Source organism: Phoca vitulina, unplaced genomic scaffold, assembly GCF_004348235.1.
Source record: "Phoca vitulina isolate PV1807 unplaced genomic scaffold, GSC_HSeal_1.0 scaffold3, whole genome shotgun sequence".
Classification (NCBI taxonomy): domain Eukaryota; kingdom Metazoa; phylum Chordata; class Mammalia; order Carnivora; family Phocidae; genus Phoca; species Phoca vitulina.
In genome coordinates, this window is record NW_022589706.1 from 78,867,959 (window position 1) to 78,882,843 (window position 14,885).

Here is a 14,885-nt window from a genome sequence, read left to right on the forward strand (position 1 = left end):
TTCAAAAAGATTTTAGTTCTGCTCTACTAATAACCAACCAAGTTCCAGCTGACCCCTTGGATGTTTCCTATCACTTCCTCTTTAGTGGAAAATTAGCGCTTGTAAGAGCCTCTGGCAGGAAGACAAATAATGCAGTTCCCAAAGCTTACTGGCAGTTTCTATTGCTTCTAACAGGGAAAGTTCTAAAGTAAGTCAGCAGTCCTCTGGCGCTCATCCAGCTAACTTCCTTGGATGCTGCTAACTAAAAAAACTAAGGCTGCAGAATTCAAAAACCCAATATGAACACTTGTAAGTCTATTGTGTCATCAGCAGAGACACTATACCGACATATTTAGCCCTCTCCTCTACTTCCAAATGGAATACAACCCTTCCTTCCAGAAGCCATGGAGAATTTAAGTAATTTAGTCTCCAAAAGCACATGTAGAGTTTTAAGTCATCAATAATTTTCCTGGTATTAACTAGTCACTTCTTTTTACTTGTTACTTTTTAAACATATAATCCTGTTTTTAGTTAAGGAGAGCTCCCTCTTATAAATGAAGACCCATTTCTAGAATCCAGCTTCCTGTCATACCTCCCCTAGCATTGACAAATTACCCTTTCCTAAAGAATACCCATCACTCCTACCATGAATAGTCAAAGCAATCTTGAGAAAGAACAAAGCTGGAAGTATCACCATTCCAGATTTCAAGATATACTACAAAGCAATATGACACTGGCACAAAAATACACACATAGATCAATGGAACAGAAAAAAAGACTCCAGAAATAAACCCATGATTATATGGTCAATCAATTTATGACAAAGGAGGCAAGAATATACAATGGGGAAAAGACAGTCTTTTCAATAAATTCTGCTAGGAAAATTGGACAGCTACACGCAAAAGAATGAAACTGGACCACTTTCTTACTCTATACTCAAAAATGAACTCAAAATGGACTAAAGACCCAAATGTGAGACATAAAACTATAAAATTCCTACAAGAAAACGTAGGGAGTAATTTCTCTGACATCAGCCTAAGCAACATTTTTCTAGATATGTCTCTTAAGGCAAGGGAAACAAAAGCAAAAATAAGTAAGTAGAACTATATCAAACTAAAAAGCTTTTGTGTAGCAAAAAAAACCGATCAACAAAATAAAAAGGCAAGCTACGAATTCAGGAGCACGAGTGGCTCAGTCGGTTAAGCATCTGCCTTCAGCTCAGGTCAGGATCTCAGGGTCCTGGGATCGGAGCCCCAAATCGGGCTCCCTGCTCGGCGGGAGGCCTGCTTCTCCCTCTCCCTGCTCATGCTCTCTCTTGCTATCTCTCTCTCTCTCTCAAATAAAGAAATAAATAATATCTTTAAAAAAAAAGGCTACTGAATTCAGGAAGATATTCACAAATGATATACTCTATAAGGGGTTAATATCCAAAATACACAAAGAACATATACAACTCAACACCAAAAAGACAAATAATCCAATTAAAAAATAGGCAGAGGATCTGAACAGACATTTTTCCAAAAAAGACATACAGTTGGTCAACAGACACATAAAAAGATGCTCAACATCACTAACCATCAGGGAAATGCAAACCAAAACCACAATGAGATATCACCTCACATCAGTCAGAATAGCTAGAATCAAATAGACAAGAAATAACAAGTGCTGGCGAGGATGCAGAGAAAAAGGAACCCTTGTGCACTGTTGATGGGAATGTAAATTGGTGAAGTCACTGTGGAAAACCATATGGAGGTTCCTCAAACAATCAAAAATAGTAATACCATATGATCCAGTAATTCAACTACTGGGTATCTACCCAAAGAAAATAAAAACACTAATTTGAAAAGATATATGCATCCCTATGTTTACTGGAGCATTATTTACAACAGCCAAGATAAGGAAGCAACCTAAGTGTCCACTGATGGATAAATGGATAAAGAGGACATGGTGTGTATGTGTGTATAATGGAATTCTACTCAGGCACAAAAAAGAATGGACCTAGAGGTTTGGTTTTTTTTTTTTTTTAAGATTTATTTGTTTATTTATTAGAGAGAGAGAGTGTACAAGCTGGGGGAGGGGTAGAGGGAGAAACAGACTCCCTGCTGAGTGGGGAGCCCCATGCTGCAGGGTTCTGCCCCAAGATCATGACCTGAGCCGAAACCAAAAGTCGGACGCTTAACCGACTGAGCCACCCAGGTGCCCCTGGATCTAGAGGTTTTTATGCTACATGAAGTAAGTCAGACAAAGAAAAACAAATACTGTATGACTTCATTTACATGTGGAATCTAAAAAACAAAACAAGCAAAAGACAAAAACAGATACATAAATACAGAGAACAAACTGATGGTTGCCAGAAGGGCAGAGGATTGGGGGGTGTGGAGAGGTGGTGGGCAAAATGGATAAAGGAGAGTGGGAGATACAGGCTTCCTATTATAAAATGAATAAATCACAGGAGAAAAGACACTGCATAGGAAATACAGGCAATGGTATTGTAATAGTGTGGTATAGTGGCTGATGGTAGCTATACTTGTGGGGAGCACAGCAGAACATACAGACTTGTTGAATCACCTGAAACTAATACAACATTGTGTGTCAACTACACTCCAATAAAATAAAATAAAATAAAATAAAACAAATAAAAATAAAAATAAAAAATGGAGACCAAAAAAATAACAAATACCTATCATGCCCAGCTCTCCTGCAGTTGAATGCAAATAATTCCAAAAATGGATAAAGTACTGGGGATGGGGATAGCTAAGAAGAAAAATTATTAAATGACTCAAAATCCCTTCCCAGGTCTCCTTCCCAATTCCACCAAATTTTACATCCTCTCCTCACTCTGACTAATCAACTCTGAGCCCAAACAACACAGGAATTCTATCAAAACAGGGTAGACAGGCAAGGCTGACCTGCTCTCTCTACAACTTGAGGCTTTCGCCAGCCCAAAGACTCAGGGATGCCCTAGCTGATGTCCTGCTCCCTGCAGAAGAGACCACGCTCTATAGTTTGTTCCATATAACCTCAATCAGGCAGGCAACCCAGAGAATGGCAGAGAATGTGGTTCTGGCCACTGACTCATTTTCAGGTTTTTCCAAAACTGATTCAGTGAGGTCTCTTTGAAAACAAACCAACCAACCAACCAACCACCATGAATCTGACTTGGATGGAAATTTGTATAAAGAGTAGGCAGCTATACAACCAGAATAATGTATGCTGTTTCTTCATCCAAACAATCTTCAAGACAGTTCCAATTTGTGTAGATGTGACCAATACATTAACCTTTAAAAATCCTCTAAAATATGCCAGCTTGCTCCTTTTATATTCCCATAACTACTTCTTTGTCAAGATGTGGTCAGAAAAAAAAAGAAAGAAAAAACAGCTTGGGGCGCCCGGCTGGCTCAATTGGTAGAGCATGTGACTCGATCTTGGGGTTGTGAGTTCAAGCCCCATTTTGCGTATAAAGATTACTTAAAAATAAAATCTTTAAAAAATAGCTTTAGTCAGTTGTCTAAGAGAAAAAGAAAAGTGTAAAAAGACAAAGAAGTAGAAAAATAAGAGATGGCTGAGTTACTTGAATTCAAATGTGTTCACAACTACCAGAAAGGCTCAAACTATATCCTAACCCTTGCTTTAACTGATTATAATTAAGCCGCAAGTATCAATGTCTTTATTTAGTCATGTGTCTAGCTTCAAGAAAAACTGAATTCTTCTGTAAGTAGAATTTCTTCTACTTATACCCTCACTAGGTTGTAATGACTGCTGTAACTTTTACAAACACAAGAAAAGAACTATGGAATGTTAAAGGCAGAAGAAATTTGGCAATCTCTGCATCACTTTGTAGATGAGGTTCCTGAGGCCCCAACTATAGAACCTAGCTCAAAAGTTCCTGAGCCAAAGGACAAGTCAAGGGCCCAGGTTTCCTGACTCTAGAGTTCTCCACTTTGCATGCATTTCTCACAGAAGCACCTCTCAAAGACAAAAATACTAGCAGGCATACACCACAATTTGTGTATAAACACTGAGGAAAACCAAAAGCAAAGATACTTTTAGGATCCAGGAATCACACTACTGGGTATTTACTCAAAAATATACAAAAACACAAATTCAAAGGGATACATGCATCCCAATGTTTATAGTAGCATTATTGACAACAGCCAAACTGTGAAAGCAGCCCAAGTGTCCATTAATAGATGAATGAATAAAGAAGAGGTGGTATATAATATACAATGGAACATTACTCAGCCATAAAAAGAATGAAATCTTGCCATTTGCAACAATGTGGATGGAGCTAGAGAATACTGGGCTAAGCGAAACAAGTCAGTCAGAGAAAGGCAAATACCACATGATTTCACTCATATGTGGAATTTAAGAAACAAAACAAATGAGCAAAGGAAAAAAAAGAGAGAGACAAACCAAGAAAGAGAACAAACTGATGGCTACCAGAGGGGAGCTGGGTGGGAGGACTGGGGAAATAGGTGATGGGGATTAAAAAGTACACTTATCATAATGGAAAAAATAAAATAAAATGATAAAAGCAAAGGTACTTTTTGCCTTTCAGAATCCTAAGTCCAAATACCAAATACATTCAATGTGAAACAAAGCATTTGGGGGGGCGAGGCAGAATGTAAAAATAAAATGTTAGCCTCTTAATAAAAGAGTCTGTGAAAAAGAATGCTGACATCTACAAACACAAAGGATGTGTCTGACCCTCTACTAAATGCATAATTATATGTTGCCACAGTTCCTCCATTTTCAAAATACCATTTTTGTAACCTAAACTATCTCACAAGGGCATGACAACAGTTATGGGAGCATCGAAGAGTAGAAATATATTTCTTGAATAATTACTGTCTGTAAACCTTGACAGGCACTATAAATTATATCCCAACCCAAAAAAGCAAGATGTTGAATCTACTTAGAGAAACAAAATATACCCAAAGGTCACAGTTAAGAATACAGGATGGTATCTGGGGGGTTAAGAATTAACACGGAGATGGAAGAACATTCAGGTCAGCATGGGAAGGATCTGCAAAGGATGGTAGGTTGCTTATGTAAGATGAAAAACGATGCTTCATATCATGGGGCGGGGGGGAAGCTATTCAAAGATAGCTGCCTTGATTAGCTTCGCCCTGCTGAGCATCTAACAGCTCCTCCTTTTGCCCGCTTGCTTCCTGCATCTTTAATAGGTGATGAAAAGCTGCAGTGATGAAAAGCTGCAGTGAAGAGGTAGCCCTGTGCATGTGAAGAAACAGCAATGACAAGCTGAAATGACCAAGCCACAGAATGTTTCAGTTCAAACACAGGATATTTTCCTGTGCTCCTGCTAGAATTATAGGACAGCCTTCGGCAGCTGCTTTTCAAAGAGCTAACAGCTTGCATTAGACAGAAAGGCAGGCTCACAGTTAGTTACAACAGCTGTTTTCCCCTTCTTTACCAAGCAGCAAGATCTCCTTGCTTACTCAGCAGGACAAAATCCTCAGAGATGAAAACTAAGACAAAACAGACCCAAAAAGCAAAATTTCCCCCAAACAAAGATAAATTGGTAAATTCCAGAGAAAAAAATCTATTCAGGCAACAAGGCGAGATTAGTCAAGCAACCTACCTACCCATAAAGATATTTTCAAGGGTGAATACTGTTATTTTATGGGTAAAGTAATTCAAAGATGAATGAAAAAGTCATTCAAAATGAAACCATTCAAAAAATGCATCAAACAAGGCACTGAGCAAGATTGACAAATCTTTGCTATATTGTAATATTATATTCCCTATAAGCAAAGGGCAGCAATGACCTTCAATACAGGCTTCTGCTGGGCAGGCCAGGGTCTAGGTGAGAGCTAAACTGACTCCTCCAACTCAAATGCCAGGTCTTCGAGAATGAAGGAGGGGGCACCTTAGGCTGAGGCAGCAAGTAAATGTGGATAGGGTGTGGGAAGGCAGCATCTCTGGGGTGGTGCAAGTGCCCGAGCACAGGTCAAAGATCCACAGCTCACCTCAGCTTGTGAGGATTCATATACTGAAAAATTTCTCTATACTATTTTTTTAAAAGATTTTATTTATTTATTTGACAGAGAGAGACAGCGAGAGAGGGAACACAAGCAGGGGGAGTGGGAGAGGGAGAAGCAGGCTTCCTGCTGAGCAGGGAGCCCGATGCGGGGCTCGATCCCAGGACCCTGGGATCATGACCCAAGCCGAAGGCAGATGCTTAACCGACTGAGCCACCCAGGCGCCCCTATACTATTTTTTTCTGACTGTGGTAACAAAAGATTAAACAGTGTAGCATTTCATCAGAACATACTTATTATATATTTGGACTTAATGTGTTTATGTAAGCTTATGAAAAGCTCATAAAACTATATGATCATCCTTCCCTAATAAATTTTAGGGCATAATGTGAACAATTCACATCAGATTACAAATATGAAGGACCTAGTAGCATGGAAAAGACAATCAATAAATGAATATATGTCTCTCTCTCACACACCATCACCACCACCACCACCTCCACATGGGGCCAGATTTCTTGCTTATAAATGACTTAATCTTTGGATTGGGGCATCCAGCCCTACCAGCTATCTTCTCCCCATCTCTCCTCCCCACACACCTTAAAAAACCCAAGTCCAGCCAGACTTTCCCCTCCTCTCCCCCAGCAGATGGGGTCATTCTTCCACCTCCTCCTCAAAAGAAAAGAACAGGAGAATCTTCCTGGGTTTCTACACCCAGTAAAAGGCCTCTGAGCTTCCCTTTTCAATACCAGGGTCAATCTTGCACTGTTCAAAACACTGAAAATGTGGGTGCCCTAGAACAGCTACTGCTATTTAAAACCTGATTAGAATATTTCAGGGCTAAGGAGGAATTATTCAAATAAATATTTCTAGTAAGGTTTTAAAGAAAGTCATGTCAATGAACTGGTATCTCTTAATACCTTGATCAATGACAAGAGCCTAAGACATAACGGGAGTAATTCTGGTTTTCCTTTGACCTCAGTATTTTTTTCAAATATAAATTTGCTTTTATTATCTTAAACATTAAGAATAGGTGAAAATCATTGAGGAAGCTGAGGTTAGGGCAAAATCAAACAAATGACCACAGGATACTGAAAAGTGAAAAAGTTTAGAAACCACCATTATAAGGACTGAGAGTACAGAAAAGGATATATATACACATATACATATATATATAAATTAATATAAATATATAAATCTGTACATGTATTACATAGATATATAAAGTAAATTAATTCATAAGAATTTCAAGTTAATTTTTAAAAAGTCAAAGAAACCTTTTTCTGTCATACTGCACACAATTAAATTGGGGAGTTATTGTCAGTCATTTGATCTTCAGTGGTAAACTTACTAATTCAAACTCAGAAAAAAAATTGAACATTTGGAAAAACAATAAGGTTATCTTTTTCTAGCCGCAATAGGGAGAAAGCAGAAAGTGCCAGACAGTCAAATCAGCTAAGCCTTTCATAACAGGTTGGCTGAAATTACTAAATAGATTGTTTTAATGACTTTCTTCCCTTACTACAGAAACAATATAGGCTCGACATAGAAATCTAGAAAAGACAGTTGAGCAGAAGAATAAAATACATACTATCTGTATTACTGTTCTCCAAGATAGCCACTGTCTGCATTAGTTTTGACCAACCTCATTTCACACTAAAATTTTAAAAATTAACATATGTGATTTTAAAGAAAAGTTATATGTATCTAGTTTTGATTATGAACTAAGCCTCTTAAAAAATTTTTAGTACCGGGGCGCCTGGGTGGCTCAGCCAGTTGAGCGGCTGCCTTCGGCTCAGGTCATGATCCCAGGGTCCTGGGATCGAGCCCCACATCGGGCTCCCTGCTCAGTGGGGAGCCTGCTTCTCCCTCTCCCTCTGCCTGTCTCTCTGCCTACTTGTTCTCTCTCTGTCAGATAAATAAATAAAATCTTAAAAAAAAAAAAAAAATTTTAGTACCTCTCACAGTGCCTGCCTCATACTACATACCAAGTAAATGCATAAAATATATTACCTTATTCTCTTTATTTTTCAACTTTTAAATATCTATTGATTTCAGTGATGACTGCAGTCTTCCAAAGGAAAACTGGAAAAAGAGTTCTGGAAAAAAAACTCCTAAAGGAAGTTCCTCTCCTCACTTTCACATGTTTATCTTTCAATTTTCTTTATTACATCAAATAACCAAATTGAAATCTATAAAATTAATCATATTAAGAATTACTGCTTAATATGCACAGGGCATATCCTCTGAACAGGAAGCATATTTTTCTCTATGCTAAGTACAAAATATATTGCAGTCACAAAATATCAAAAATGTAGTTGATATGGGGAATTGATTACAGTGAATCTAAATTAAATTTTAAACATCATTTAAATTGATTTAACTCCAATAAAATTCACACAGTCACTAGTGACTAATAAACTGAACTCTAATGACTCATATTCAGGAAGATATGTTTAGTTTCATATTCAAAATTTTATATTAAACTAGAACAGTGTTATTCAAATATTTTCAGGTATCAGGGTAACTAGAACTCATAGTACTTTTTGCAAACCACCTAAAACATTGATTAAACTTCAAAATGATTAATAACTCTTTGCAAAATCAGACCCCTCCTTCCACTAGATTTTATTATACCTGAGAAAAAAATATCAGTGGGAATGGGGAAGAATGAACCATTCTTTGAATTTAGTAGCAAGACTCAGTTCAAGTTACACCTCTGAATAGTTCAGAAGCACTAGAGAGCTACGAACAGCCACATTTACACGTGCAATTTAAATTGCACCTTTTCATCCCCTTTTCCCATTTAAAAATGCCAGCAGCACCTAATAACCCCAATTACCCACCACCTCTGATTTGCTTTTGTCTTCTGTCTTCAGAAAACAGATTTGGCTCGACGGAATAGCAATCTTGGGTCACCAGGGCCTTTAAGATAACAGAACTCCAGTACTGACATACCACATTCTTGCTGATTCCAACCAGTTAGGCCTGCCCGTAAATGGACTGAGCATCGTGAGGTATCATTCAAGAACCCCCTTCACTGGTTTCCCTGACTTCGCAAATCCTCCCTGATCTTCAGTTTTCTGAACTACTGGGGCTCCCATCCCACAAGCCTATTACACAGTCTTGCTTGGTGTGGTAAATTGCTCACACCTCTCATCCCCACCGCAACCAATGTGCAGGCAAGAGTATATACTCTAGGTCCTTTCTATGCCAAACACACACAGTGCTGGGCAAACAACTCAGTAACTATCTGACCGGTTTTCCACTGATTTGTTGACGTCAGTGAGATGTCTGAGGTTTTATTCAATGCTCCTTTCTTGTGAATAGTTCCTTCGGCTGAAAAAGTAGTATTCTTTACCTTACAAAACTTTCTTTATGCCTTGTTTGCCTACCAGTTTATTTTCAACTCTTAACAAGGCTGGTACGGGGGCACCTGGGTGGCTCAGTTGTTTAAGCGTCTGCCTTCGGCTCAGGTCATGATCCCCAGGTCCTGGGATCGAGCCCCACATCGCTCTCCCTGCTCAGCGGAGAGCCTGCTTCTCCCTCTCCCTCTGCTTGATGCTCCCCCTGCTTGTGCTCTCTCTCTCTGTCAAATAAATAAATAAAATCTTTAAAAAACAAACAAACAAGGCTGGTACGTCATGGCCTTTAGAGGAGGAAACGTGCAGTGATAGTCAGCCCAGTGATGTGAGTGAATCAAGAACTCAGCAGAGTCAGAGTTCTGAAAGTGAGAACAGAGGCTGCAAAGAGGAGTATAAGGCAGCAGGCCCAATTCTTTTAGAAGGAACACTTAGCTCAGAGAAACCTAGAGCTGCTCTGGCTTTCTTTCTTTTTCTTTGCAAAATATGTTTAAAAGTATCTATCTCCCTCTTTCTTATATTATATTGTAAATTTTCATGACAAATCACAGTTTGTATGTATTTTTCATGCTGACAAATTTAATGTGCCACAAAATTTTTTAAATGAGTCTCTGAAAAGTACATCTATATATTCAAATTATAAACACAACTTTTATTACATAGAGGAGGCTCAAAAAAGAAAAACAAGAAATCACGTCTCTTAGCTTACCATATATAGGGGAAAACATGAAGTAGTTCAGATGACAAATGTTATAGGCTTCAATTCTGACATCTTTCCAGATGCCCTGGGTAGGAAAGGATGGCCCCCAGTCCCAACTAAAGGAACTCTGCTCCTGTAATTTCAAGAGGAAAAAAGAAGACAGATCCTGATTACCGTGAAATTTAAACATGATGAAAAACCTGTTTTTTTAAAATATTATATACATGTATATTAGTTTGCTAGGTCTGTCATAACAAAATACTATAGACTGGGTGGTGTAAACAACAGAAATTTGTCTCACAGTTCTAGAGGCTGGTAAGTCCAAGATCAAGGTGTTGGCAGGTCTGGTTTCCTCTGAAGCCTTTCTCCTGGGCTTATAGACAGCCACCTTCTCACTGTGCCTTCACATAGTCTTTTCTGTGTATGTGCGCGCGCGCACACACACACACACATTTCCTCTTCTTATAAGGACATCATTCATATTTGACTATCTCCCACACTGAAGGTCTCATTTTATTTTATTTTATTTTTTTATTTTTTTAAAGATTTTATTTATTTATTTGACAGAGAGAGACACAGTGAGAGAGGGAACACAAGCAGGGGGAGTGGGAGAGGGAGAAGCAGGCTTCCCGCGGAGCAGGGAGCCTGACGTGGGGCTCGATCCCAGGACCCTGGGACCATGACCTGAGCCGAAGGCAGACGCTTAACGACTGAGCCACCCAGGCGCCCCTAAAGGTCTCATTTTAACTTAAGCACCTCTTTAAAGACCGATTTATGTCCAAACAAAGTTACACTTTTAGCTACTGACGATCAGGATTTCAACATAAAAATTCAGCGGGGACACACAATCCAGTCCATAATAGTGTGTGTATATGTGTGTGTCCCATTCAGAGCATCTAAAATGGCCTACAATGATCCCCTCCTGGTATTCACACCCTGTGTAATCCCCTCTCCTCAAGTGTGGATTAGACCTAGTGAATCACTTGTAACCAAGAGAATACAGGAGAGGTGATACCATTTCCAAAATTAAGTTACAAAAAACTGTACCTTCTGTTCTGGGTGCTCTCTCCCCCTCTCTCCTGGCCATGAGGGAAGCCAGCCGCCATGTTGTGAGGCAGCTCTGTGGAGAGGCCCACATGAGTAATGAGCTTGGACGCCAATCTGAGGCCTACCGACAACCATGTGAGTGAGCTTAGGCCCAGACACTTCAGGCCTAGTAGAGCCACGAGATTACCAGAGCCCTGGTCCAGACTTCACTGTAACCTCACAGCTGGCCTTGAGCCAGACGCACCCAGCTAGGCCACATTCAGATTCTTGACTGACAGAAACTAGGATAATAAATGTTATTTTAAGCTGCTAAGTTTTGGCATAATTTGTTTTTGTTTTTGTTTTTTTTAAAGATTTTATTTATTTATTTGAGAGAGAGAATGAGATACAGAGAGCATGAGGGGGGGAGGGTCAGAGGGAGAAGCAGACTCCCTGCCGAGCAGGGAGCCCGATGTGGGACTCGATCCCGGACTCCAGGATCATGACCTGAGCCGAAGGCAGTCGCTTAACCAACTGAGCCACCCAGGCGCCCTGGCATAATTTGTTATACAGCAATAGATAACTAATACAATAACTAATACATGAACCTATGCAACATAGTTAAGTTTCGCAGAAATGTTTTAAGAACATAAAATCTGATTTTGTACATGTATTCTTTAAAAGCATATGACATTGAAGCAACACAATAGTCACTCTTTAAACTGCTCCAAAATATCTCTGAACCAACCATTGTATTTAACTGTAGTAACTATAAAGGACATTCTATTTAAGTGTAATAACTATAAAGAACGAGGAAACATTTAAAAATAAAGATAATTAACATGTTGAGGCTATGAGCTCAGCTTTTAAAAAGGAATAAGCACCACAGGAAATACTAAGCTCTTTCTGAATGGAACATTTGTAGAATAGAGCCTGAGGAATTGGCCAAACTGTTCTCATTTAAGTATTATTTCCTAAGATCTGAGATAGAGATAAATTAGTTTCCATTACAGAGAAGAACAAAGAATTAAAACCACTTCAGAGCATTCACATTTGTCTAAATTCACCACTTCAGGATCAGATTCTCATGTTTGGAATGAAAACCATCTTGGAGCTATTTATTAAAGAGTTTGTAAGTTCAGGTATGTAATTCCTTTGTTAGAGACAGGGATAAGGAGGAGGGCAAAAATATTCAACATCTTATAAGGCAGACTATTTTCCCCATCAAGGGCTACAAATCACTCTTATTCATACAACTTCTTCAAATAAAAGTTTTCACTTATTCAAAAGAGATTTGTGAAGTGCTCTTTATATTTCAGGCTGGGAGACATCAGTGTACAAAACAGACAGTCCTTCCATTTATAGTGCTCACAGTATGGCAAGAAATTCAGGTACTGAATAAATAATCACAAATGCAAAAGACAGTGACAGGGAACAATATAATGGGGGAGAGGAGGGAAAGGTGTCAAGACAGGTTTCCCTGAATAATAGTGACTTTTATATGGAGATCTGAAGGGGAAGTACGACTTGTCCAGTGTGTTTAGGGGAGAAGGAAGTAAAGGCATCCCTTTCAAAAGGAACAGCGTGTGCAAAGTCCTTGAGGTGCAAGAGACCATGACACATTCCAGGAGATGAAGAGAGAACAATGGGAAGAGATGGGGAGAAGACAGCAGAAGTGGGCATGAGCCCACTCAGACCGAACTAAGACCTGTTACTTTAGCCTAAAGGCAATGAGAAACTGTTGAACAGTTTTAAGAAGGAGAGTGCTACAATGATTTTTGTCTGAAAAGAGCATTCTGGCTGCTCTATGTAAAATTAATTGGAGGAAGGCAAATAAGGTTGTAGGCTGCAGTTAGGTGGCCGGGGTAATATTTCATGCAAGAAATGATGATAGACTGAACTCAAGCATGCTAGTAGAAATAGAGCATGGGAAGATTAAAGAACTATTAAAGAGGTAATGTCCACATGGTCAAAATGACTTAGGGATGGATTGAAGGACGCATAAGAGAGAGAGGGTGTTATCAAAAATAACTCTTAGGTTTCTGGTTTGAGCAACTATTCCGGATGGCATTCCATTCAGCGAGACAGGGAAACCTGGGAGAAGGGTTTAGATCCAGGTGTTGGACATCCTGAGCTTTAGGTCCCTGTGAATCAGGCAAGTGAAGATGCCAAGTAGGCAATCCAGTATGAGGCAATCCAGTATGAATTGAAGAGAGGTCTGGACTGAAGATACAATATTATAAATCATTAGAAATTCGACTGGTTATTGAAGAAGTGAAGCTAAATGAGATGGCCTAGAGAAGGTATAAAGTGAGAAGAGGAAAGTGTCTAGAACAGACCAAAGCATGAATAATACAACTTCTAAGAGGGGTAAGTTGATCTGGATAAAGCAACTTAGAAGGAACAGCCAGAGATGTAGGCAGAAAACAAGGGGGAGGTGGAGAATATTGCTAAGAGGGTAGCTGAAGGGATGTGCCCCACCAGGCTGGACAGAGAAGGAAGCAGAGACAAGAGGGGACCTGTGTTGATACCTCTATTCCACTAACTTCATATAATCAGTTACACACTTAGAAGTCTGTAACTACAGAAGTAAGTCTCCAAAATCAATAATAACACTACCCTACATTTTGAATAGCTATATAGCACTTTATAATATGCAAAATGCATTTACATTATTATTTCACTGTATGCTCCTATCAACAGTCAAGAAGGGAAGGGAATAGCTCCATACATAAATGATGGACTTGCTTAAGATCGTTCTGGTCATAAAGCTAGAATTCAGATCTACGATTCCTGACTTGCTCTCCAGTTCAGGTCTCTTTCCACTGGACCGTGTTGGTCTAGCCAGAAACATCAAGATGCAATTCATTGCTCTGGTAAGTTTGCCCCAGGGTTAGTTTTCCACACACCCTGAGAGCAGAATCTTGGGTCTGATTCCTGATTTCAGTGATGAGGGCTTTGTTCTATCTAGATAACCTGAAAGTATGTTTGGTTTTTTTTTAAGATTTTTTTTTTTTATTCATTAGAGAGAGAGAGAGAAAGAGAGCCCAAGCAGGGGGGAGGGTCAGAGGGAGAGGGAGAAGCAGGCTCCATCCCAGAACCCCAGGATCATGACTCAAGCTGAATGCACATGCTTAAACGACTGAGCCATCCAGGTGCCCCGAACATGTGCTTTATATGCCACAAACTGAATGGGGGAGGGGGGATAGAGGAAAACTACTACATGGATATATGCATAACATATATATACTTTTATTGAGGACCTGAAAAGTAACATTAGGATTCAGGAAGTCCTCATTTTGATAGAAGATTAAAGACAGAAGAGGAGAGAGAAAGAGTGCAAACTCTAGTATTCAAACCACTGAGCCATTTGAAGCCGAAGGCCAAAAACAAAAGATGAATTTGAAACAGAAGTATAAGTACACAATATTCCACAGAATAGCTGACTGCTCAGTTACAGACTGTTCCTTTATGGTAGTATGAACAAATGGTTATACTGAGACACTGACACAAATTTAGGTAGGTTGAATAAAACAAGAGGAGGTGTCATTTTGACCTTAGTACTTATATTAAAGAAACATAATTTAATGATAAATCCATCCAGCGTAGAGAGAGCCACTTAACTTAAATGATCAGAATTTATCAACCTAGGCTTTAGTGAACAAGTACTGGAAAAATACTCTTAGTATCTTCACAGTGAAACCGATGATTATATTTGTTGTTAAAACTAAATGCCAATTTCTAAGAAAATTTAAAATAGAATTACCATATACTCCAGTATCCCACTTCTCGGTATTTATGCAAAAGAACTGAAAG

General features: G+C 39.1%; 1 protein-coding gene across 3 annotated transcripts in view; it reads right to left on the reverse strand.

Moving 5' to 3' along the window:
• MANBA (mannosidase beta) overlaps positions 1 to 14,885 on the reverse strand; it is a 109,714-nt gene that overhangs the window by 72,935 nt on the left and 21,894 nt on the right. For all 3 annotated transcript variants that reach the window (XM_032400909.1, XM_032400908.1, XM_032400907.1), the window contains one exon: positions 10,053 to 10,176. In XM_032400909.1, the coding sequence (XP_032256800.1) occupies positions 10,053 to 10,176 (124 nt within the window). The remainder of the gene's footprint in view (positions 1 to 10,052; positions 10,177 to 14,885) is intronic.